Source organism: Schistocerca serialis, chromosome 1, assembly GCF_023864345.2.
Source record: "Schistocerca serialis cubense isolate TAMUIC-IGC-003099 chromosome 1, iqSchSeri2.2, whole genome shotgun sequence".
In the NCBI taxonomy this organism is placed as follows: Eukaryota; Metazoa; Arthropoda; class Insecta; order Orthoptera; family Acrididae; genus Schistocerca; species Schistocerca serialis.
In genome coordinates, this window is record NC_064638.1 from 740,059,501 (window position 1) to 740,083,155 (window position 23,655).

Here is a 23,655-nt window from a genome sequence, read left to right on the forward strand (position 1 = left end):
AGTCCTGTCATTCAATACCACTTGCAGGAGGAGCAAGACTTTTGTTTTTGTTGTTGTTGTTGTTTGAGTGTGTGTGTGTGTGTGTGTGTGTGTGTGTGTGGTGGAGGAGGGGGGGGCAATGGAAAAGGACGTGATAATGAATTCAAGAGTCAAGTGACACTGATAATTCTACGAAAGCTTGATGATTCCTAAAACAGGCAGTAAACAGTGCAGAAGTAGAAGCAAGTCAGTAGCACACACTGGAACAAGAAATACTTAAACATTAATAAGTAACAGAGGAAAGATAAATACAATTCTGATAATCACACATCTTGTAACACTATTCTTCCTGTTTTTAATCAACAGTGTCATCAAGAACAAAGATTATTTCAAGCACATTGCAATATGGCGGCTGAGTATTGCAATATGGCGGCAAGTGTACACGTAACTTTAAACAGCTCTGCAGTTTTTGAGGACTTAATTTCAATCAAGTGTATTGTTTGTGACGAAACAGTGCTAAATGGAGTTAGAATATGCGTGTTTAAACATAAATGGTGCCATTCACGCTGTTATGCTCAAGAAGATTTACAAATACAGTGTAAATGTGACATAGAGTGTAACGGCTGCGAGATTGCGAGTGAAAAGTGCTACGCGGGAATAGAAGACAGCGTGCATGACGAACTTCAAAAAGAACTTGACATTATAAAAAAATATATAAAAACAATGAAAAATTTGGTACTAACCACACGGGAACTGTCTGAATCGTCAAGGCAACAAGATCTCATTAATGCTAGCCATAAAATTCGTAGGTATGCACAACCAAATGTACAAAGTGTAAACAGTACGACTGTAACTAGAAATATGAACGAACTGATCACTCTAAAAGACACAAGTGAATTAAACGCAAGAAAAGAAAGTGTTAATAGTGCATCTATGGATAAAAATATGAACAAACTATCCACACAAAAATATGCAAGTGGATTAAACGGAGAAAAACACAAGGTAAATATTCATAAGGAAAAAAAAGTAAACAACCACGTTATGCATAAGCAAGGATACAAGCAACAGACATATATTTTTGCAGATAGTCATGGGAGAGGAGTTACGGAAATTATGAGAAGAAATCACCCAGACCTTAATGTAACAGGCATCATCAAACCAGGCGCGCCATTACGCGAAATTCTGAAAAACAGTGACAACATATTAACGACGGGTAACAGCTGCATCATAATAGGAGGCGCAAATGATGTTTACTGTAATGAAACTTGGCGTGCAACGAGAAGCCTAAAGGAAACAATCAAAAGGATGCCTCGAGTGTATTTCTACATTGTTAGTATCCCCAGGAGGCACGATCTGATGGAAAACTCGTGCGTAAACATCGAGATTGTTACAGCAAACAGGCTATTTGAGAAAATATGTAGAGGTTTCCAGAATACGACTTTCGTAGAGAGAAACAGTGTTCAAAGAGAGCACTTCACAAGACATAGTCTCCACAAGAACGTAAAAGGGAAAAAGATTATTAGTGCCGAAATACTTAAATTTATTAATGAGTCATCTCTAATGGAAGTGTCTCCAATCCCAATTCCGCCAAAACAAGAGTTGTCTGTAACAGTGGAACCATCATTATCTGCAGTAGAGCTACAACAAACACCAGTAGCAGCAGCAAAGGCTCAGATACTCTCAGCAGCAGTGTCAGATAAACCAATAGCAGCAGAATCACCACAATCATCAGCAGAGCTGTCGTCATCAGCAACAGCATCCAGAACAGCAGACCCCACAATACTACCTCAAGGCAATGAAAATGCATGTGAGGAAAACATACAAAGGTCATTAGCCGCAGCAGCTAACAAAGAAGGGCAGTCACCAAGTCGGGGAGCACAGGAGCCACCAGCAACAGCAACCACACAGAAGAGGTGCCTGAGGCCTGGGAGATCAACAGCAGAAGCAGCTTCCAATCAAGACAGATGCCTGAGAACTAGGAGACCTGCTACACTAAGTGAGGATTTTTTATGGTACCGAGTAAGCAGAAAGAGAACATGGAAAAAGATGTAAGTAAAACTGTCCATCTTAAATACCAGTGTGACAATAGTGAGAGGAATATAAACACCGGACAAAGATACGATCCAGGTTTAATGACACAAACTGAAAAAAATCACTGCATAGTACCAGAAGCAAAGGGAGCAAGTGAAGTGCTTAGTATATTACAGGAAGGGGAACTATTACATTTAAAGCCAACTGTTAGAATACTTCACCAAAATGTTCAATACATAAACAATAAAACAGAGGAACTAGAGGTAATATTACAGGAGTATAGGCCAAACATTCTAGTAGTTACAGAACATGGGCTAAAAGAAAATCACATAGGAATTTACGACTTGAAGAATTATGTGAAAGTAGCCAGTTTTTGCAGAACTTCCTATAAAGGTGGTGGGGTTGCCATTTTTTCTAACTATAAATCAACTAAAGCCATAAATATAACAAAATATGCTATAGAATTGAGCTTTGAAGCTACAGCACTGGAAACTAAAATTGCTGGGAATTTATGTTGTGTATTAGGTTTGTATCGATCACCAAATGGTATAATTAAAACCATCTTTGAACAGCTGGAAGATATAATCCAACACCTCCCAAAAACATATGCTTATTTGATCATTATAGGCGATCTGAACATAGACACGAGTAAAAATACAGACAATACTAAGACCCTACTGGACTTATTGTGCATATACAATCTAAAAATAAAAATAGATAAACCAACCAGAGCAACAAAGCATAGTGAAACTATTATTGATCATGTAATAACAAATATTCCTACATGCTATTGTGACACACAGGTAATAAACTCCACATTAGCAGACCATTTTGCAATCATGATAGACATAAATATAAAGACTAGTGATTCAGTGCAGAAGATATGGGAGATGAGAAGACAGAACTACCCACATAACATAAATCTGCTAAAAAAGATGTTAGAGGCAGAAAACTGGGAAACAATATATGCAGCTAAAGATGCAAACACCAAATGGAACCAGTTTTATTCTTTATTCAATTATTATTATGATGTTACATGTCCTGTTAGTAAAAGGCTTGTCAAACAGCAACAAAAAAAGAAAAGCTGGGTGACTGGAGAAGTAATCCATGCCAGAAATAATCAGAGAGTGTATTATGACCTCTCCAAACAAAAAAATAATGAGGCCTAGAACACACTGTATAAAATAAAAAAGAAAGAGTACTGTAGTTTTATCAGAGAAACTAAAGCATCATTCATGAGGATGTCTATAGATAAGGGAAAGAACTACTCAAAAGGTTTATGGTCGTTCATTAATGGAGAGAGAGGAAAAGTAACAAAGCAAATGACATCTGCCCACTGATGAGTGGGAAAAGCAACGCAAACCCTCTAGAAGTAGCCAATACTTTTAACAGATATTATATTACTGTAGCAGATGAATTAATAAGTCAAAATAAAACAAATGCAGTAAGTAAATTGTTAAACCCCCCACATACAAATCATACTATGGTTTTCATACCTACAACAGATGCAGAAGTGTCAAACCTAATAAAACAACTTAAAATTAAACACTCTTCTGGCTTGGATGGTGTTACATCACATCTCATAAAGGAATGCAGAGAATGTATATTAAAACCATTGACACACATGCTGAATGCTGCGATAGAAGAAGGTATATTTCCAGATTCACTGAAAGTAAGTAAAGTGAAGCCAATATTTAAGAAAGGGAACAGGGATGAATTAGGAAATTACAGGCCAATATCATTGATCTCAACATTTGCTAAAATCTATGAAATGATAATAAAAAATAGAATTGTAAGTTTTATAACAAAGTACAGTATACTGCATTCATCACAACATGGTTTCAGAGAAGGGAAGTCAACAAAAACAGCATCAACAGATATAATTGAGCACATTCTTAATTTACTTGACAGACAACAAAAGACTTGTGGGATTTTTATGGACCTATCTAAGGCATTTGATTGTGTGAACCACTCAAAATTAATGATGAAATTATATCAGTATGGAATTAGAGGAAAATGCTATGACATACTTAAATCATACATTACAAATAGGAAACAAGCACAGAAATCAGACATACTAGTGTGGGAAATATAACAAACTACATATCAGAATTACAAACAGTTAAACACGGTATGCCGCAAGGATCTGTGCTTGGGCCAATACTATTTATACTCTACGTAAATGACTTCCCTAGCTATATAAATCAGAAACTTATAATGTATGCTGATGACACAACAATCATTTGCACAGCTGACACAAAGGAGGAGCTTGAGAAGGAAGCACTCCTGACTATTGAAAATGCAAATAAATATTTAACACAAAACAACCTGTTTATGAATCAGTCTAAAACAATGAATGTAGTATTTCAGACCAAGCATAGTGAAAATTATAATATAAATGTTAATATAAATGGAAAGACTATTAAAGAAGTAACCAGCACAAATTTTCTAGGAACTATAATAGACAAACATTTGGCATGGGGGGAGCACATAGATGCACTGTGTAAAAAGATAAACAAACAGATCTTCATCATGCATAAAACAGCTAAGACTGTGGATGATAAAGTCCTCAGATCAATGTATTATGGACTTGTCTTCCCACATTTGTCTTATTCAGTTCATATATGGGGAAATGCACAAGCTGGCTACCTAAAAAGCATATTCACAATTCAGAAAAGGGCAGTGAGATGCATTGCAAAAATACCACCAAGACAGACCTGTAGGCAAGCTTTTGTACACTATAATATTATGACAGTATATTCACTGTATATATACCAAAGCATAATGGTGGTAAGGTCAAGTGATAAACACCTCCTAAATAAAGATGTACACAAACACGGTACAAGAGGAAATGAAAATTACTACATGATAAACAGAAATCCAAAACTGTCTATGACTGCCCCAGAAGAAGCAGGCAAAAGGTTTTTTAATAAACTCCCCAAAATCATTAAAAAAGAAACAGATCTAAAATGTTTTAAAAATCATTTGAAACTATATCTCACAGAGAAATGTATATACAGTTTGAGTGAATACTAAGATGGTGTTTAAATATATCATTACTGAAATGTACCTGTAAAAATTATCATTTCTGTATGTTTTTTTGATTTGTGTGTACGTATAATGTGAAACATGTAAAACCTTTGTATGATTATGGACTATTTCTGTTTAATCATTTGTTTCATTTATATATATATTGAAATCAAGTTTAATGTTAATAGGCTATTGTATGACACACCCAATACTCTCAGCTGGATTTTCAGCTGGAGTCCATGGGCAAAGAATAAATAAATAAATAAATAAATAAACATTTAAGGACAGTGAATTGTGAATGGTGACTAACTTGTCTGACTTATGTGAAAGTCTAGCAGAAACATTAGACAGTCTTAACTGGCAGATAATGGACAACACATCCACTATTACATGAAGATTCATGAAACACTTAAGACTATTTATCAAATTTTCAATTAGGAAAGGAATGCCTTGGAGGCAAGGTCATTAGAGCTTTGATTATGAAATGGCGGGGAAGGAAATTGGCCATATCCGTTTCAAAGGAACCATCCCAACTTTTGCCTGGAGCCATTTCAGGGATATTGCAGAACACCTAAATCATGAAGACCAGGCATGGATTTGAACTATCATCCTCCTCAGTGCAAGTTAAGTATGCTAACCACTGCACCACATCACTCCATTTCCATTGGGAATGCGTGAACATTTGGTAATTATGCCAATATCTGGTTCATATGTTTGTGGCTTAATTGGTGAACAACCAATGTCAGTTTTTCAGCGATTGGACATAGATTAGAAAATCAGCTAAGAAAGTTACCAAGTTTTATACTGAAGTACCAAAGAAACTGGTATAGGCATGCATATTCAAATACAGGTTTGTTGTTGTTGTGGTCTACCCATCTAATCTTCAGCATTCTTCTGTAGCACCACATTTCGAAAGCTTCTATTCTCTTCTCATCCAAACTATTTGTCATCCACGTTTCACTTCCATACATGGCTACACTCCATACAAATACTTTCAGAAACGACTTCCTGACACTTAAATCCTTACTCAATGTTAACAAATTTCTCTTGTTTAGAAACACTTTTCTTGCCATTGCCAGTCTACACTTTATATCCTCTCTACTTCAACCATCATCAGTTATTTTGCTCCCCAAATAGCAAAACTCTTTTACCACTTTAAGTGTCTCATTTACTAATCTAATTCCCTCAGGATCACCCAACTTAATTCGACTACATTCCATTATCCTCGTTTTGCTTTTGTTGATGTTCATCTTATACCCTCCTTTCAAGACACTGTCCATTCCGTTCAACTGTTCTTCCAAGTCCTTTGCTGTCTCTGACATAATTACAATGTCATCAGCGAACATCAAAGTTTTTATTTCTTCTCCATGGATTTTAATACCTACTTCGAACTTTTCTTTTGTTTCCTTTACTGCAAATACTGGTATATGTAAACAAACAGAATATGGCACTGCAGTTGGCAATGCCTATATAAGACAACAACTCTCTGGCGCAGTTGTTAGATCAGTTACTGCTGCTACAAGGGCACGTTATCAAGATTTAAGTGAGTTTGAATGTGGTGTTGTAGTCAGTGAATGAGCGATGGGACTCAGCATCTCTAAAGTAGCGATGAAGTGGGGATTCCCACGTAAGACCATTTCACATGTGTACTGTGAATAGATAACGTTTATATACAGAAAGAGGATGTAAAACAAACACATGCTTTCACATTGGTAAATGGATTGTCAGACCATGATGCACAACTGATTAACTTACAAAACCTAACAGGGTGTACAGTTCAGAAACCATTAAGTAAAAGTGTGAGGTTGCTCAACCTGGTACCTACAGAGCATTTCAGAGAAAGTTTGTTGTTGTTGTTGTGGTCTTCAGTCCTGAGACTGGTTTGATGCAGCTCTCCATGCTACTCTATCCTGTGCAAGCTTCTTCATCTCCCAGTACCTACCGCAACCTACATCCTTCTGAATCTGCTTGATGTATTCATCTCTTGGTCTCCCTCTATGATTTTTACCCTCCACGCTGCCCTCCAACACTAAATTGGTGATCCCTTGATGCCTCATAACATGTCCTACCAACTGATCCCTTCTTCTAGTCATTTCAGAGAAAGTTTAAGAAATGTTAATTGGGGAGATGAGCCAAATGCTAATGATAAATGCAGCATATTTCTTGATAAATTTATATCCCTTTCTGAATATTGTTTCCCAATTAAAATTACTAAATATAACACCACACACTTTTCAAAGAAACCTTAGATTACTACAGGTATTAAAGTGTCTTCAGAAAGAAAGAGAAAACTGTATGAGACAACAAGAACTAGTAAAGATCCAGTAGTAGTTTTACACTATTAACATTATTGTAACACACTGAGAAAAGTTGTAAGGAAATCAAGAAATTTGTATGTTAGAGAAGAAATTATCAACTCCAGCAATAAAATCAAATCAATATGGAATGTTTTTAGAAGGGGGACAGGAAAAGTAACTACTGGCATAAGTAGTATTACTATTGAAGAGAATGAGACCATCCTAACCAACAGTACACAAGTAGCTAATGTATTTAACAACCATTTCTTAAGTATAGGAGAAAAAATTGGTGAGAAGAGTTCAAAAGAAAAAGCCAGACAGTACATAGAAGAGTCAGTTTTGAAAAATTGTAAAATCTTAGAAAAATAAATGTTCTATTGGAGTAGATAACATCTCTAATAAGATATTAAAACAACGTGGAGCAATTACAGCTGATATTCTGAGTCACACATGTAATGCATCACTAACTCAAGGTATTTTCCCAGACAGTTTAAAATATGCCATTGTAAGGGCTCTCTACAAAAAGAGGGATACCACAGATGTCAATAATTAACGGCCAGTATCCTTGCTTACAGTATTTTCAAAAATCTTCAGAAAGTAATGTACTCAAGAGTGGTTAGCCATCTCAACAGTAATGGGATACTTAGTAAATGACAGTTCAGAAAATGATACAAATAAGGCATTTGGAAAAGTCATTAATTAGTTTTCTGCAAATGGGCTTGCTTTAAACTTTGAAAAAACATAGTATGTCCAATTTCTGCTGCAAAAAGTACAGTCCCTTCAATAAATATAAAACATCAACAGAAGTTAGAAGGGTAGAGCATACTAAGTTTTTGGGTGTACATATAGATGAGAATCTTAATTGGAAAATTCATATTTTGGATCTTCTAAAGTGACTAGGTTCAGCAACTTTTGCAATCAGAGTAACTGCCAATTTTGAGGATACAGAAATTGGTAAGCTAACACACTTTCACTCTCTGATGTCATATGGAATAATATTTTGGGGTAACACAACACTTAGACAAAGAGTATTCACTGCTCAAAAGAAAGTGCTTAGAATAATGTGTGGGGTTCACAGTCGCATATCTTGTAGGCATCTTTTTAAAAGATTGGGAATTCTTACAATAGCCTCACAGTACATTTACTCACTAATGAAATTTGTTCTCATCAACATGGACCAGTTTAAAAACTAGTGACATTCATGATTATAATACCAGAAAAAAGAAAGACTTACACTATCCTTTACTCAACCTGTCTTTGGCACAGAAAGGGGTAAAATATGCTGCTATAAAATTTTTTGACAAATTACCAGATGAAGTAAAATGTCTGACAGACAGCAGTAATAGCTTCAAAAATAAATTGAAATCATATCTCCTTGATATATATATTTTACACATTCCACATCATAAGGACTACCATACCATACGACTAATCAATGGAACACGCAACCAAACGACTAACTAACCAACCAACCAACCAACCATCAGTAATCTAGTAAAACATTAAATATTCGACATTGCTGCAGCCGGAAAAGATCCTGCAAGAACAGGACCAACAATGACTGAAGAGAATCGTTCAATGTGACAGAAGCGCAACCCTTCCACAAATTGCTGCAAATTTCAATGCTGGTTCAACAACAAGTGTCAGTGTGAAAACCATTCAACGAACACGATGGATATGGGTTTTCGGAGCCGAAGGCCCACTCGTGTACATTTGATGACTGCACAACACAAAGCTTTACACCTTGCCTGGGCCATCAATACTAACATTGGAATGTTGATGGCTGGAAACGTGTTGCCCTGTCAGACAAGTCTCGTTTCAAATAGTATTGGGCGGATGGACATGTACAAGTATGGATATAACCTCATGAATCCATGGACCCTGCATGTCAGCAGGGAGCTACTCAAGCTGGTGGAGGCTCTGTAATGGTGTGGAGTGGATGCAGTTGGAGTGATATGGGACCCATGATTCATCTAGATATGACTCTGACATGTGACACTTACAAAGGCATCCTGTCTGATCACCTGCATCCATTCATGTCCATTGTGCATTCCAATGGACTTGGGCAATTCCAGCAGGACAGTGCAATACCCCACATGTCCAGAACTGCTAAGAGTGGTTCCAGGAACACTCTTCTGAGTTTAAACACTTCTGCTGGCCACCAAACTTCCCAGATATGAACATTATTGAGCATATCTGGGATGCCTTGCCACGTACTGTTCAGAAGAGATCTCCAGCCCTGCCAGGATAAATGGTATCAGTTCACTCTGGCAGCACTACTTCAGACATTAATCGAGACCATGCCACATCGTGCTGCGGTTCTTCTGCATACTCACAGGTGCCCTAAACAATATTAGGCAGGTGTACCAGTTTCTTTGGCCTGTCAGTTTATATGTACAACTAAGCAAAGTCTATTTAACAAGACTGACAGAACATTGCTTCCAGAAAGCCAATTCATATCACAAACACGGAAGTACTTCATGCATTAGTAGTCAGTGTATACATTTGTGAATGATCGTCCATGCTTTTCACTGTTAGAACAGTCGATGTCAACTTTGGTTTATGTAACACTAGAATGTGCTTGGTTATATGATACTGACATGCAATTATTCATTCTTTGACTTCAGCCTCTCATTGTTTAATCCCTGACTGACATCATAATAATGATGAATATTGTGAAAACATATTTACTGAGAAAACAATGTATTGCACAGGTCAGCAGACATTCCTTAGGTGCAAAATTTTCAATTTTTTGCTAGGAAAATTGTGTTTATTGTGACTTAGATTAATATTATCTCAAAAGCTGTGAGTTTGTTCAGTTCAGTTTTACAAGATTTAGGACATCTCGTGAAAACAAACAGATAAAGATGTTTATATTTCTGGTGATAGTTTCCATGAACACTCCACAGATGAAACTAACACTGCTGACATGACTAGACTCTCTATGTCTGAAAGTGATGCAGCTGATGTGACAAAAGAAAAGGAATTAAACCCTCTTTCAAATGCAAATCATCTGCAAGAGATAACAGCATCTGAAACTGTTCAATGTTTTCAGAACTGCATCTGAATATATACCAACAGCAGGTTCCAGTTCTTCTGATTTTGCAATTTAGCATGTAACAATCAAGTAAGAGAAAATGAAATTTTACTAATAGCAATGCCGATGATGTTGCAAGCTAATGGAAAGCAGAGCAAAATTTTCAAGAGATGAAAAGCACAAGAGAGTGAACATCTGATTCAGTAAAATGGACTCGTAATATTTGAAAAATAACCAGGATGTGAGGAAAGCTATATATTTCAACAACAGGAGTACAGCAGCTGGGCAACAGATTATGTGAGGTGAAATATTGTTGGCAACTAAGGAAATAAAAAAGCTTCTTGCGTTGCAAGCATATGCTACCATTACCAAAGAATACGATGAGGTCAATATGTTTAGTGACTTGTGCGGAGGCCAGGACTCGAATTATTGTAATTCACAACAGGAACATACTGTCACTGCTACAAAAAGTATATTTTATGATCACAAGTACAAGATTGAATGAGTACAATGTTCGAAGTGCCACATGGCAAGAACAGTTGCAAAAAGTTGTGACAAAGCGAATTGCATGCAGAGCCAGAGCTGAGCAAGAGAGATCACCAGGCATAGATGCATGTGGCAGGTGATGCTAATGCTCCAGTGCAACATCGTGCACTGTCACTCGGCTGCCATCACTTCTCCCAGTGGCCACTGTCAGACACATTGGTTGGTGCCCAACACACAGGGATAATCCAGTAGATTATGACACCTCTTCATCCATGGGGAAGCAACAAGCCGCATCTCAGTGGAGTGACACAAACCTGGCTGGATGTCCTGACACTGCATCAAATCAGGCTAACATCAGAGGTGTCATTCAGCACAGACAGAAGCATAAGTCTAGAAAGTCCCTGCCTGGCAGAGTGGTCCGCATCGCTGAGTTCACGTCAATGGCAATCAGCCAGGTAGTATCCAAGAAGTATCCCACAAAGTCAGTATGAACCCCTCTCAACGGTAGGAAGAGCTTGATCAGGAAGAGGACATCCAGCGGGGTGCCGCATGGTGTTCATACTGAGAACAGCGGCCAACAAGATACCTGCCATGCTATGCCTGAACAGTACACATGGAGCCGTGTGAGAGACCCCAGTGTAGGAAACGCAGCCCTGTTGGGTGCAAATATGCCGGCAGAATCACCCAGAGACTGCTGGTCAGTAGTAAGAAGGATAATGCTTCCACCAGGATGAGCCAGTGGAAAAGGTGAAAATAATGGCTAAAGGGTCAGAGTCCCAACTGAGAATGCAGCTGACCCAGCCCTATTGGATTTACCACCACACCTGTCATAAAACAGTGCTTTTCGTAGTTGCTGCCACCACATTGGATGTACCGCCACACCTGGAGCTACTGCTTTTCACTACTACTGCCACCACATGAGTCACCATGATATGAAAAGCATCCACCACATGTTGACCCTCTTCATCCAAACGGAAGTACTGGATCTCATCTTGGTCAAATTCTGATTTGGGTCCAACTGGGAGATGGGAAAGGGCATCCATGTTTGTGTGTTACATGGTATTGCAGGAATGAATTTCATGATGGTACCTGATGAGAGCTGAGACTGTTTTCCTTGTGGGGCTGAGACTGTTTTCCTTGTTTATGAGATCGAGCCAGAGGGCGTTGGTGTTTGCTCTCTGCAGTTAACGCATGTACTACTTTGGTTAGATCAGATTCCTCTTCTGTGTCTGAAGTCCAAAATCTAACTGATGGTCCAGGAAACTTTTAAGGATTGGGCTAATTTTAAAATGCTCTCCAAAGACGGGTCTTCAAACTGTAGAGCTTTCTGATGCACTTCTTTATCCAAAGGAACCTCCCCCTCCCCAAATAATTGTGTCCTGATCATCACTTCATGATATGATTGATTATGTACAGGAGTCATGAAATGGTATTTCCTGTTGAGTCCCTGCAGTTCAGCTGCAAATGCGTATTATCATTGCTCAGGTTGTTTACAATGGTAATAAAAACCCCACATAGGATGCAATGACATGGCAGTGGCGGTGAAAATAGGTACATAAATAACAAAGCACCCATTTCATCAAAGGCTTGATGTGCTGATTAAATAAGACAGGTCAGTTTGCATTAGTGCTGGTGTGTACTAGGCAAGATCCCTGACAGGAAAAGGGATTTGATCATGACTGGATCCATTACATGGAATCTGTCAAAATGCTGTCAGAGGCATTTCTGGCATATCCTCACTCCTCCGCCGACTTGTTGTATGGGGTTCCAGCAGCAGATTTGCAGCCGACTGATGGGAAGGCATCGCAGACGAGAAGGCCTCCTCACATTTCTACCCCTCTAACTACAAGGCTTTCAGCCATTTCTGTCCCTCTAACTGCTATGGCAGAAATTGTTGGAGCATGACTTACTGTTAAAGTAGCCTGGGGCACAGGGTCTATGGTTACAAAATGAACATGAAAAATGCCCATGATTGTCACCAATTACGTTGTAACTCACATCATAAAAATGCACTATCACTGCTAGAACAAGTATATTTTCTTGTCATAAATACAAGATTGAACAAACAAGTACAATGTTCAGGGTGCCAAACAGTTCAATGACAAAGAGAACTGCATGCAGAGCCAGGCTGAATGAAAGCAAGTGCCAGGTGGTTATACCTACATAGAAACATGTGACAGATTGCAATGAAGGTGCCTGCACAGCAGTTGCGTGTTGTCGCTCGACTGCAGTGTCTCCTCATAGCAGTCACTGTCAGAGATATTGGACAGTGTCCAATTTTGCCAAGGCTTTAAAGAGTTATAAAGCTGTTAAGACTCAAAGAAGCTCAGCAAAGTTTGTAACAGTTTCTGACTAGTTAAAGCATCTCATGACGTCTCCAGCAGTGGAAAATGAAATGTTAGGCAGAGAATTATGCCTTTGACAACGGCCTTATGACCATAAATCAAATATCAGTAATATCACAAATACTGGCTGTAAAAGCCTGCATTGTGAGGCTTTTGCAGCAAGTTGGAGGCTATTAAGTCCCTCAAACATGGTTTCATCCATATGGAGACCAATTCGAGCAGCTATCGAAAAAACAAAACAGAAAACAACTGCAAAAATTCATACACCTAGGGATTGCACTAATCTTATTAGTTCCTAGAAAACCACTGACAAACAGAGTTGAGCTTTAGCAGAACAAGTTACTTCATTTCAGTGGACTTCTTCATTGATGTTATGTTGACAGAAAACATAACTTTTTGTGTCAGGTCCTTGGCTACAGATAAAATGCAATATATAGGAGTAATTAACCAGGGAATGAATACTATAAATTTTCTTCAGCTTGCAAGAGGTGTTCCAGATATCAAATCTAGCAAGAAAGGCCAAACATCCGGTGAATCATGTCTTGTCATCTATTCACAAAAGACCTAAATGATTACTTGCACAAGAGGGTCAAAGACCTACTGTCATTGATGCCCTTTACACATCCAGAGAATAGAGCATATTACCAGAACCTGTCACCATGTCACTCAGGAGACTGTGTACAGTACTTACCAAACAAAACTGATGATGAGAACTGTTACAGCAGGAAAATTAGTTTGAGTTTTAAATAAGAGTCATCTTTTCGTCCTATGGACTGATACAAATTGTGATGATCCCATAAGAACAATGCCTTTAAATGAGGTGACATACAGCATTATCAAACATTGCTTCTCTTTTTATCGACATAGAGGGATATGAGTGAAATTGAGTACACAAACAAATTTTAACAATACAGGTGCACTGTGATATATGCCAGTATTTATTTATAAGTATTTCCAGATTCTTTTATTCCACATTTTTATTGCATTGCTTCACTCTAGCCTGGTCTCTCTTTCTGCCTCACCAACATCCCTCTTTTTGCTATACCACTTTGAGCAGCCCGTTTTTGACATGTTTTCAAACACTGCTACTGCATCTGAATTATCTTTGTACCTTCTCATAATTTCCTTACACACACAATGTGAAATCACACCTTCTGCATTTCTTAATACTCTTTAACTGCCAACACTCTCTTCCCCATTGTGCATTCTATTTAGTACTTTTCAAACCTTTATTCCCCCATGTTACATAAGATCACATCAACAATATTATGAAAGGGATAGATTGCTATTCACTGTAGAGATCACACATTGAGTTGCAGACACATTTATCTCTTGGCCAAAGCCTCCTTCAGAAAGGAAACATACAAATGTACCCAAAAACAAGCACACCTCACATACAAATATGACAATTATTGCTAGCCAGAATGCAACTGCGTCCAACAGAAACAGCAATTTGGAGTGTGGTAGGGAGGCAGGAGGGATAGCAGAGCACGACAGGGGAGAGAGAAGAGAGCACTGCCTGGCAGAGAATGCAGGAACTACAAGCTGGCAGGACAAGGCTGTCGTGCAAAGCATCAGGTGGCTGGTAGAAAGTGGGACAGGGAGAATGGAAAAGGAAAGGAGCAGGAAAGAGGAACAGACTGGTGAGTATTTTGGTGCACAATGATGGTGAGGGGAAGTGAACTGGGAGGAAGTGGTGGGACACAGGGGGCTGAAACTGTTCAGTGGAGGCTTTGGGGACAGTAGGCTACTGTATGATGATGTCAGGAGCAGAAAATGTGTTGTAAAGATAACTCCCATCTGCACAGTTCAGAAAAGCTGCTGGTGGAGGAGAGGATCCAGATGGCCAAGTTGTGAAGCAGCCATTGAAATCAAGCGTGTTATGTTCAGCTGCATGTTAAGCCACAGTGTCATCCAGTTTGCTCTTGGCCATTGTTAGATAGTGGCCACACATCCTAGTGGACAGCTGATGGGTACTTACACCAATATGCAAAGCTGTGCAATCACTGCAGCAGAGCAGCATGCCAAAAATCATTCCCATTCAGCCAAGCCACATGGTACAGTATATTTCAGTGAAAAGAACTGCCTTACTCAGTATGCTGAAGATCTTACAGAGGCCTTCACAGACAGGCACTATCCCCCCCCCCCCCCCCCTGACCTAGACGGCAAACAGATCACCTGTGCCCTTTCCCCCTCAAACCCCAAATCCTCCCACCACTCCCAAGAACCAGCTACAAAGAAGTCAGCTAATACCACCCTGGACTGAAACAACTGAACAACATCCTTCATTAGGGCTTTGATTCTCTCTCATTATGCTCTGAAATAAGGGACATCCTACACAAAACCACTCCCACCCCTCTTAAGTGATGTTCCATTGCTCACCCTACCTCCACAACATCCTAGTTCAACCCTAAGCCACTCCCAACTGCAACTCCTTGTCGAAGGATCATATTCCTGTGGAAGTCCCAGGCACAAAGCTTGCCCAATCCACTAATCCAGCACTTCCTATTCCAGTCCTGTCACATGCGTATCCTACCCCATCAGAGGTCAGACCACATGTGGAAGCAGCGATGTCATATAACAGCTCCGCTGCAGTCATTGCTAAGCTTTTTATGTTGGTATGACTATCAAACAGCTGTCCGCCAAGATGAATGACCAAAAACTGCGGCCAAGAGCACAGCGGGCCACTCTGTGGCACAAAATGCAGTTGAACATGACATGCTTGATTTCAATGGCTGCTTCACAACCCAGGCCATCTGGATCCTATCCTTCACCACCAGCTTTTCTGAACTGTGCAGGTGGGATTTATCCTTGTAACACATTCTCCACTCCTGAAATCATCCCAACCTCATTCTACAGAAACCTATACTGTCCACACACCCTCCACTCAACAGTGTCTGCCCCCCCCTCTGTCCTATAACCTCCTCTCAATTCACATCCCCTCACACTTTGTGCTCTGTACTCTGCCAATGCACCCAACAGACCTTTCCCCCTTCTCTGCTTTCCTGCTTCTCACCCTTGCTCCCCCCACACCCTGCTAACACTGCGCCTTGCAGCCTTGTGCTGCCAGCTTCTAGCCCCTGCACACTCCACCAAACAGCATTCAATTCTCTCCCCCCACCCCATCCTTCCCCCGTCCCACTCCAGATCACTGCTTTGACGCAGCTGCAACCCAGCTGGAGGTCGCTGTCCTTTTTCATGAGGTGCACTTGCTTTTTGTGTGTGTGTGTGTGTGTGTGTGTGTGTGTGTGTGTGTGTGTGTGTGTGTATGCGCGTGTTTGGGCGCTAGCGCACGTATGCATGCATGTGTATGTGTTTTTATTTCCTGAAGAAGGCTTTCGCCAAAAGCTGAATATGTACGGTAACAGTCTTTTAGTTGCACCTGTCTGCAACTCAATGTGGCATCTCTATGGTTAGTAGCAATCAATCCTTTTCGTAATACTGTTGTTATTTCAACCTGGAGTTTCCATTACAAGATCCCATCCAAATGATAGTGATTTCACTTACTTGAGGTTTGGAGTGTAACGGGTTAGAAGTCTATAATTTTTGAGTTCATAGCCATTTAGTTCCATAATTAACTGAAATTGTTCATTATTTTCTTTTTTCTACTTTCAGTCATGTCTGAAAATGTGTAGCTGCCTGTTAAATTATTGAGTTATAATGATGTTAATGTAACTGTTCACTATCTTTCTGTAGTTATTCTTTTTCTTCCTAAAACAGTAAATGTAAATGTTCACTTTTTCTGTTAATATCAAAGTAAAATGACAAAAATAATGCTGTTTTGATTAATATAAAGATGATAGCTTTCATTACCATAACCATTGTTTAATTATTTGCTTCTAGATGTTCAGCTGAGTAGTAGTTTCCATTTTATGGAAGCACACCATTAATCAACCACAACCAGGAATCCTGAGAGACGTCTTTTTAAGTCTCAACTCTATGATTAATAGAAATAAAATACAACAAGATTAAGCAGCTTGGCTGCCCTCTAGTAATACATAATTGCTTTTATTTACATAAGACATTGCGCATTTTATACATACAAATAATACGAAAAATCTCATTTATACTATGGAAATGTCTCTATATATGCAGAGTATTTTAACTATGCAGCTTGAACTTCATCCTCGTCAGCTGGATCTCAAGATTCATTACATTCAATTCAGATGGATCTATGTTCTACATGTGTTTTAACCATTTCACTCAGATACGCACATAGGTAAATATATGTGCATACTCAATAAAACACAACAACACACACACACACACACACACACACACACACACACACACACACACACACACACAAGGAGAGGGAGATATGTGCTAAACAATTTACAGATTACATTTTCACTACAAAAGTCGTAAAAAAGTTACAGAGATTACTACAGACAGATTACAAAGATTCAGTTGGTAAGAGAAGAGTAACACCTCAGTTACATTATCATTTGTCTAACAGAGTCAAAATCTAGTTCACCTCCACAGTTTTGAAAATAAATTAGCAAAAAAGAAAATATGGGTCTTGGTGACTGTGAGTTTACATATTTGACATACTTATAAACAAATCATGTGGTACACAATGAAAAGAACATACGCATTCAATGGTAGTACACATTTTTAAGAATACTGGTGAGAAAACAAAACATTGACACAGTAAAACATAGCACTGCTGAACATTTACATCCATCAGTCTTCAATAAAGCACGAATTGTGAAGAAGAAAGCAACAGAACAGTCACATTACATAGTTAAAAAACAAATTAGGATTTTCATACTAGCATTCTCCTTTACTACCGTTAACATCCATCAGTCTTGAATAAAGCACAAACTGTGCAGAAGAAAGCAACGGAAGGTTCACATTATAGAATCGAAAAACAAATTACCATTTTCCTTTACTACTGTTCAGTTCTGTTCTAATAATTCTGTTCTGTGACAATAATCATAATGTTTGATAGCACACACTCATTTTAGTTTCAAATGTGATTAAATACAAAGCTTAAAAGGGCCATCAAAGGCCAGTGATCTTGCACCTATTGTTCATTGTCTTTCCTTGCCTCACCAGTTAGTTGCAAATACACTTCAAATACACACACCCACAGACAATAATAATGATTTATGATAAAGCATCTCTACACTATGCATATGACAGTATTTCAAAGAGTACACAACGTATTCATAATCCAATAAGAACTGAAGAAACTGACACAAATTAAGTTCTCAATTGCCGACAATAAAATAGACTGTCTACACAGCCTGCTGCTGTGGCCCAGGAGAAGGTGAGCCGACGGCCTGGGGGTGAACATTCGGCACAGCTGTTGCACTGGCGTGTGGAGGGCCGGCTGTTGCCTGGGGTGAAGGTGGTGTGGGTGTTGTACTGGGTGTCACGCCACCCTCACTGGGGTTTCCTCCAGGTGTGGCAGGGGGTGCTGCAGGGGAAGAGTGAACCTGCCCACCCCATCCTCCACTAGGAACACCACTTTCAGCCGCAAGCCGTTGGTGTGCCTGTTGACGAGCACGGAATTCGGCAGCTTTCAATTGTTCCAGGTGGAACTGTTGCCGTTCCGTAATGAGCTGCTGTCGTTGATATTCTAAACCTTCTCTTTCCCTCTCCATTGTCGTCTCGAGCTCCTCGAAATGGCGCAGTTTGATTTCCAACTTCTTCATCTGAGTCTCCACGAGCAGCGCTACCAACGATTTGATCTTGCGCTCCTCGACAGCGGCCAAATGCTTAGCCTTGACTGCGGCAGCTGCCAGTGCCGCAGCAGCGGCAGCCTGCAGCTGGGCGTCCTTCACCAAACGATCGTGTTCCGTTTCTGTTGGCCTCGTCTCACCTTCGCTTCCTTCTTTCTGCTCCCCTTCTTCTTTGATATCAGTTTTGTCATTGGACTTCTCCTCTTCAGTACTTTCCTTTCCATCCCTTTCGTCTGATTTCTTTTCAGTTTCAGTAGCTTCTGGCTTTTCAGACTCTTTCTTCTGTTTTCCTTCAGCATCACACGGTTTCTCCTCTGCTTCTTTATCATCATCTTTCTTTTCCTTCTCCACAACTTCTTCTTCTTTTTCCGGAACAGTACCAGCAATTCCACTCTGCAAAATAAATAAAACTTGCTTCATTTCAGAATAAGTGCGCAAAAAATGAGCAAAAAGTGAAACGTGATGTGCAGATTCGTTTTTTGTGCTGCTTCTTATGACATTGACCAAGAAGTCCTCGTGTCCCAAAATTCATGAAAAATTTAAAACTATCTTTCAACTTCTAGTTCTTGCTTATCTCTGCATCACATTAAATTCATACATTAAAAGTTTGTCATATTTATAGTCATAAGCAAACTTATGTTTTCTATGATCCATTATGAGTATTTCTCAGATGCATAATACTAAAACAATTAGGGAAAAATTAAGCACAAATATAGTTACACAAGCAGGATCAATAACTGGAATATGAAGGCTGAAGATTAATGGTATGTAAAACCTCCTGCCATGCAACATATGCTGATGAACCAAAACATTATGAATATCTACTTAATAATAAATTGGTCCACCTCTGGAGTGTAATACAGCAGCGATTCTCTGTGGTGCAGATTCAACAGACAGTTACAAGAGGTATGTGGCACCAGGTAGCTACGCACACGCCACACAATTCCTGAAAATTAGGCGTCGGTGGCTTGTGGGCAATGACTTGGCACCCAATACAATCCCAAACCTGTCCCCTCTGGGTTCAGATCAGGTGAATTTGGTGACCGAGACATCACCACGAGTTCACTATCATACTCTTCAAACCACTATAGCATGGTTCTGGCCTTGTGAAATGGACAGTCAGCCTGCTGTAAGATGCCATCAATATAGGGAAAGACACAATGCACGACAGTATGCAGGCAATCCACAATACTGTTCATACACTCTAATAGCTGTCCTGGTGTCTTTGATTACTACAACAGATCCCATGGAACTCCAAGTAATGTCCCCCATAATACAATATTGCCTCCACTGGCCTGTGTACATGACTATGTGAATGTTTCCAGTATCCATTCGCCTGTATGACGACATATGCAAGCGTGACCACGAAACTAGTATAACAAGAAAGTTATACATCTGATCACACAACATATTTTCACTGTTTCAGAGTCCAATCTCTACAATCCAGTGCAATCATAACTGACAATGTTGTTAGGCAAACATAGGAAAACATAGGGATCACCTTCTACTGAGCCCCAAGTTCAACAACTTGCACTGAGCAAGTGCTCCTAAACAGTTTTACTCCATCATCAGAGCTGCTACAGATTGCTTCATGTCCTGTTTTATGGTGCGGGCAAGCCTCCAACATCCACATTCTGTGATTAGACAAAGATTTTGATAATCTTGTCACTTACTTCTGGTTTCACTATTCTTCAACCACTTTCCATAGTTGCTCATAGCAGTAGCACACAAACAGTTAACCAGCTTTATCATATCCAAGATGCTTGTTCCCAGGTGCCAGGACACAATCATCAGCTCTTTGTCATAGTTGAAACAAATACTAACAAAGAGATAGAGGGGCTGGCCAGTACTTACCTCAGCTCAGTACAGCCGATAGATACACAAAAATCAGAACCGAAAATTTACGTTCCTAGCTTTCAGAACAAATGTTCCTTCATCAGGGAGGAGAGAGGGGAAAGAAAGGGAAGAAGGGAAAGTGGATTCAGTTACTCACAACCCAGGTTATGAAGCAACAGGGAAAGGAAAACAGGGAGGGTAGCAAGGATGGAGGCATGGTTGTCAGGGGGAAGCCAAAGATATTCTACTGTAAGTACTGTGCCAGCTTCAAACCAAAGAGGATGCATACAGAAGTAAAGAGGTATACAGTATAAAGATAAACACAACTATGTAGGATGAAAAGATGCGTGAATGGCTAAAGACGAAAGGAAAAGAGGAGAAGACTGAAGAGTAAATGGGAGTGAGGTTGTTTAACGTAGGTTCAGTCCAGGGGGATGGCGGGATGAAAGGATGTGTTGGAGTGCAAGTTACCATCTCCGCAGTTCAGAGGGACTGGTGTTGGATGGGAGAAGCCAAATGGCACATACGGTGTAGCAGGTTCCTAGGTCCCTAGAATTATGCTGGAGGGCATGCTCTGCTACTGGGTATTGGACATCTCCTAGGCGGACAGTTCGTCTGTGTCCGTTCATGCGCTTAGCCAGTTTAGTTGTTGTCATACCGATGTAAAAGGCTGTGCAGTGCAGGCATGTCAGCTGATAAATGACGTGTAGTTTCACATGTGGCCCTGCCTCGAATTGTGTATGTTTTACCAGTAGCGGGGCTGGAGTAGTTGGTTGTGGGGGATGCATGGGGCAGGTTTTGCAGTGGGGTCGGTTACAGGGGTAGGAACCGCTGGGTAGAAAAGGTAGTCTGGGAATATTGTAGGGTTTAACAAGGATGTTACGGAGGTTAGGGGGGCGACGAAAGGCAACTCTGGGTGGTGTGGGAAGAATTTTGTCACGGGATGATCTCATTTCAGGTGCTGACTTGAGAAAGTCATATCCGTGGCGGAGTAATTTGTTGATGTATTCAAGGCCAGGATAATATTGGGTGACAAGGGGGATGCTTCTGTGTGGTCTGGGGGTAGGAACATTGTTGTTGGACGGGGAGGAATGTATTGCTCGGGAGATCTGTTTGTGGACAAGGTCTGCAGGATAGTTGCGGGGAGGAAAGCACTGGTCAGGTTATTGGTGTAATTGTTGAGGGATTCATCACTGGAGCAGATACGTTTGCCACAAATACCTAGGCTGTAGGGAAGGGAACGTTTGATGTGGAATGGATGGCAGCTATCAAAGTGAAGGTACTGTAGTTTGTTTGTGGGTTTGATATGGACAGAGGTGTGGATGTGAGCTTCAACAAGATGAAGGTCAACATCCAGGAAGGTGGCTTGGGTTTTGGAGAAGGTCCAGGTGAAATTCAGATTCGAAAAGGAGTTGAGGTTATGGAGGAAATTAAGGAGTGTTTCTTCACCACGACTCCAGACCACAAAGATGTCATCTATAAAGCAATACCAGGCCAGGGGAAGCAGCTGTTGGGTCTTCAGGAAAGCCTCCTCCATGCGGCCCATGAAGAGGTTAGCATAGGACGGAGCAATCCAGGTTCCCATGGCCGTTCCCCTGATTTTTTTGTAGGTCTGGCCTTCAAAAGTGAAGTAATTATGGGTTAGGATGAAGTTGGTAAGCATGATAAGGAACGACGTTTTTGGAAGATCTTCGGGTGGGTGTTGGGAGAGGTAGTGCTCAAGGGCAGAGAGACCATGGGTATGTGGGATGTTTGTGTAAAGGGATGTAGCATCTATGGTGACAAGAAAGGTTTCAGGTGGGAGAGGAGTGGGAATGGATTTGAGGCGTTCTAGGAAGTGGTTTACGTCTTTGATGTAGGATGGGAGTGTGCGGGTGATAGGTTAGAGGTGTTGGTCTACCAGAGCTGAGATACGTTCTGTTGGGGCTTTGAAGCCTGCTACAATGGGACGGCCAGGATGGTTCTCTTTGTGGATTTTGGGTAATGGGTAGAAGGTAGGAGTACGGGGCTCAGGTGGAGTGAGTAAGTCTACGGAAGCCGTTGTGAGGCCTTGTGAGGGACCTTGGATTTTTAGGATTTTCTGCAGCTAAGTCTGGATGGAGGGAATGGGATCCTGGGTAACAGCTTTGTAGGTTGAGGTGTCGGAGAGTTGACGCAATCCTTCTGCCACATACTCCACACGGTCAAGTACCACAGTTGTGGAGCCTTTATCCGCCGGGAGGATGACAATAGAGTGGTCTGTTTTCAGCTCCTTAATGGCACGGGATTCTGCTGGGGTGATATTGGGGGTTGTCGGGATGTTCTTCAAGAAGGACCGGGAGGCAACACTGGATGTGAGGAATTCCTGAAATGTCTGCAAGGGATGGTTTTTGCGGGAGGGGAGGAGGATCCCTTTGAGAAGGCGGTCGGAACTGTTCTAGACAGGGTTCAACACTGGGTCTAGTATTTGGGGGCTGTGTTTGGGTAGTGAAGTGATATTTCCAGTTGGGGTTCCGGGTGAATGAGAGGAGATCTTTAACCAGGGCGGTGTGGTTGAATTTAGGTGTGGGGCCAAAGGTTAAGCCTTTTTATAGAACAGATGTCTCTGGAGGAGAGAGGGATCTGGATGAGAGGTTTAGAACTGAATTGGGACTGGTGATATGTGGCATTTGGCTGTGGTTATAGTTGAGATGTGGTCTGTGTGGGGTATGTGCTGGGATGGGGAGGTTGAGTAGGATGGCTAGGCTAGGTTTGTTGGCTATGAGGGGGGTTTGTTGAAGGTTCTGTTGTGGTTAGTGTTTGTGAGGGATAGGGAGAGGGACCCCACTTCTTAGGTGTTGCACTAGCACTGTGGATAGTCTCTTCAGGTGGTGTGTGGCATGGAACTCAAGTTTGCAGCTGGCTTCTAGGATGATGTTCCTGAGTGTGTTCTCCAAGCAAGGGTT

At 40.5% G+C, this 23,655-nt stretch overlaps 1 protein-coding gene across 4 annotated transcripts in view; it reads right to left on the minus strand.

Annotated features, from left to right (window-relative positions):
- Positions 1-17,173: 17,173 nt before the first annotated feature.
- Positions 17,174-23,655, minus strand: part of LOC126481806 (SWI/SNF complex subunit SMARCC2) — a 98,032-nt gene continuing 91,550 nt past the window's right edge. For all 4 annotated transcript variants that reach the window (XM_050105789.1, XM_050105772.1, XM_050105781.1 and 1 more), the window contains one exon: positions 17,174-19,288. In XM_050105789.1, the coding sequence (XP_049961746.1) occupies positions 18,449-19,288 (840 nt within the window). In that variant the 3' untranslated portion in view covers positions 17,174-18,448. The remainder of the gene's footprint in view (positions 19,289-23,655) is intronic.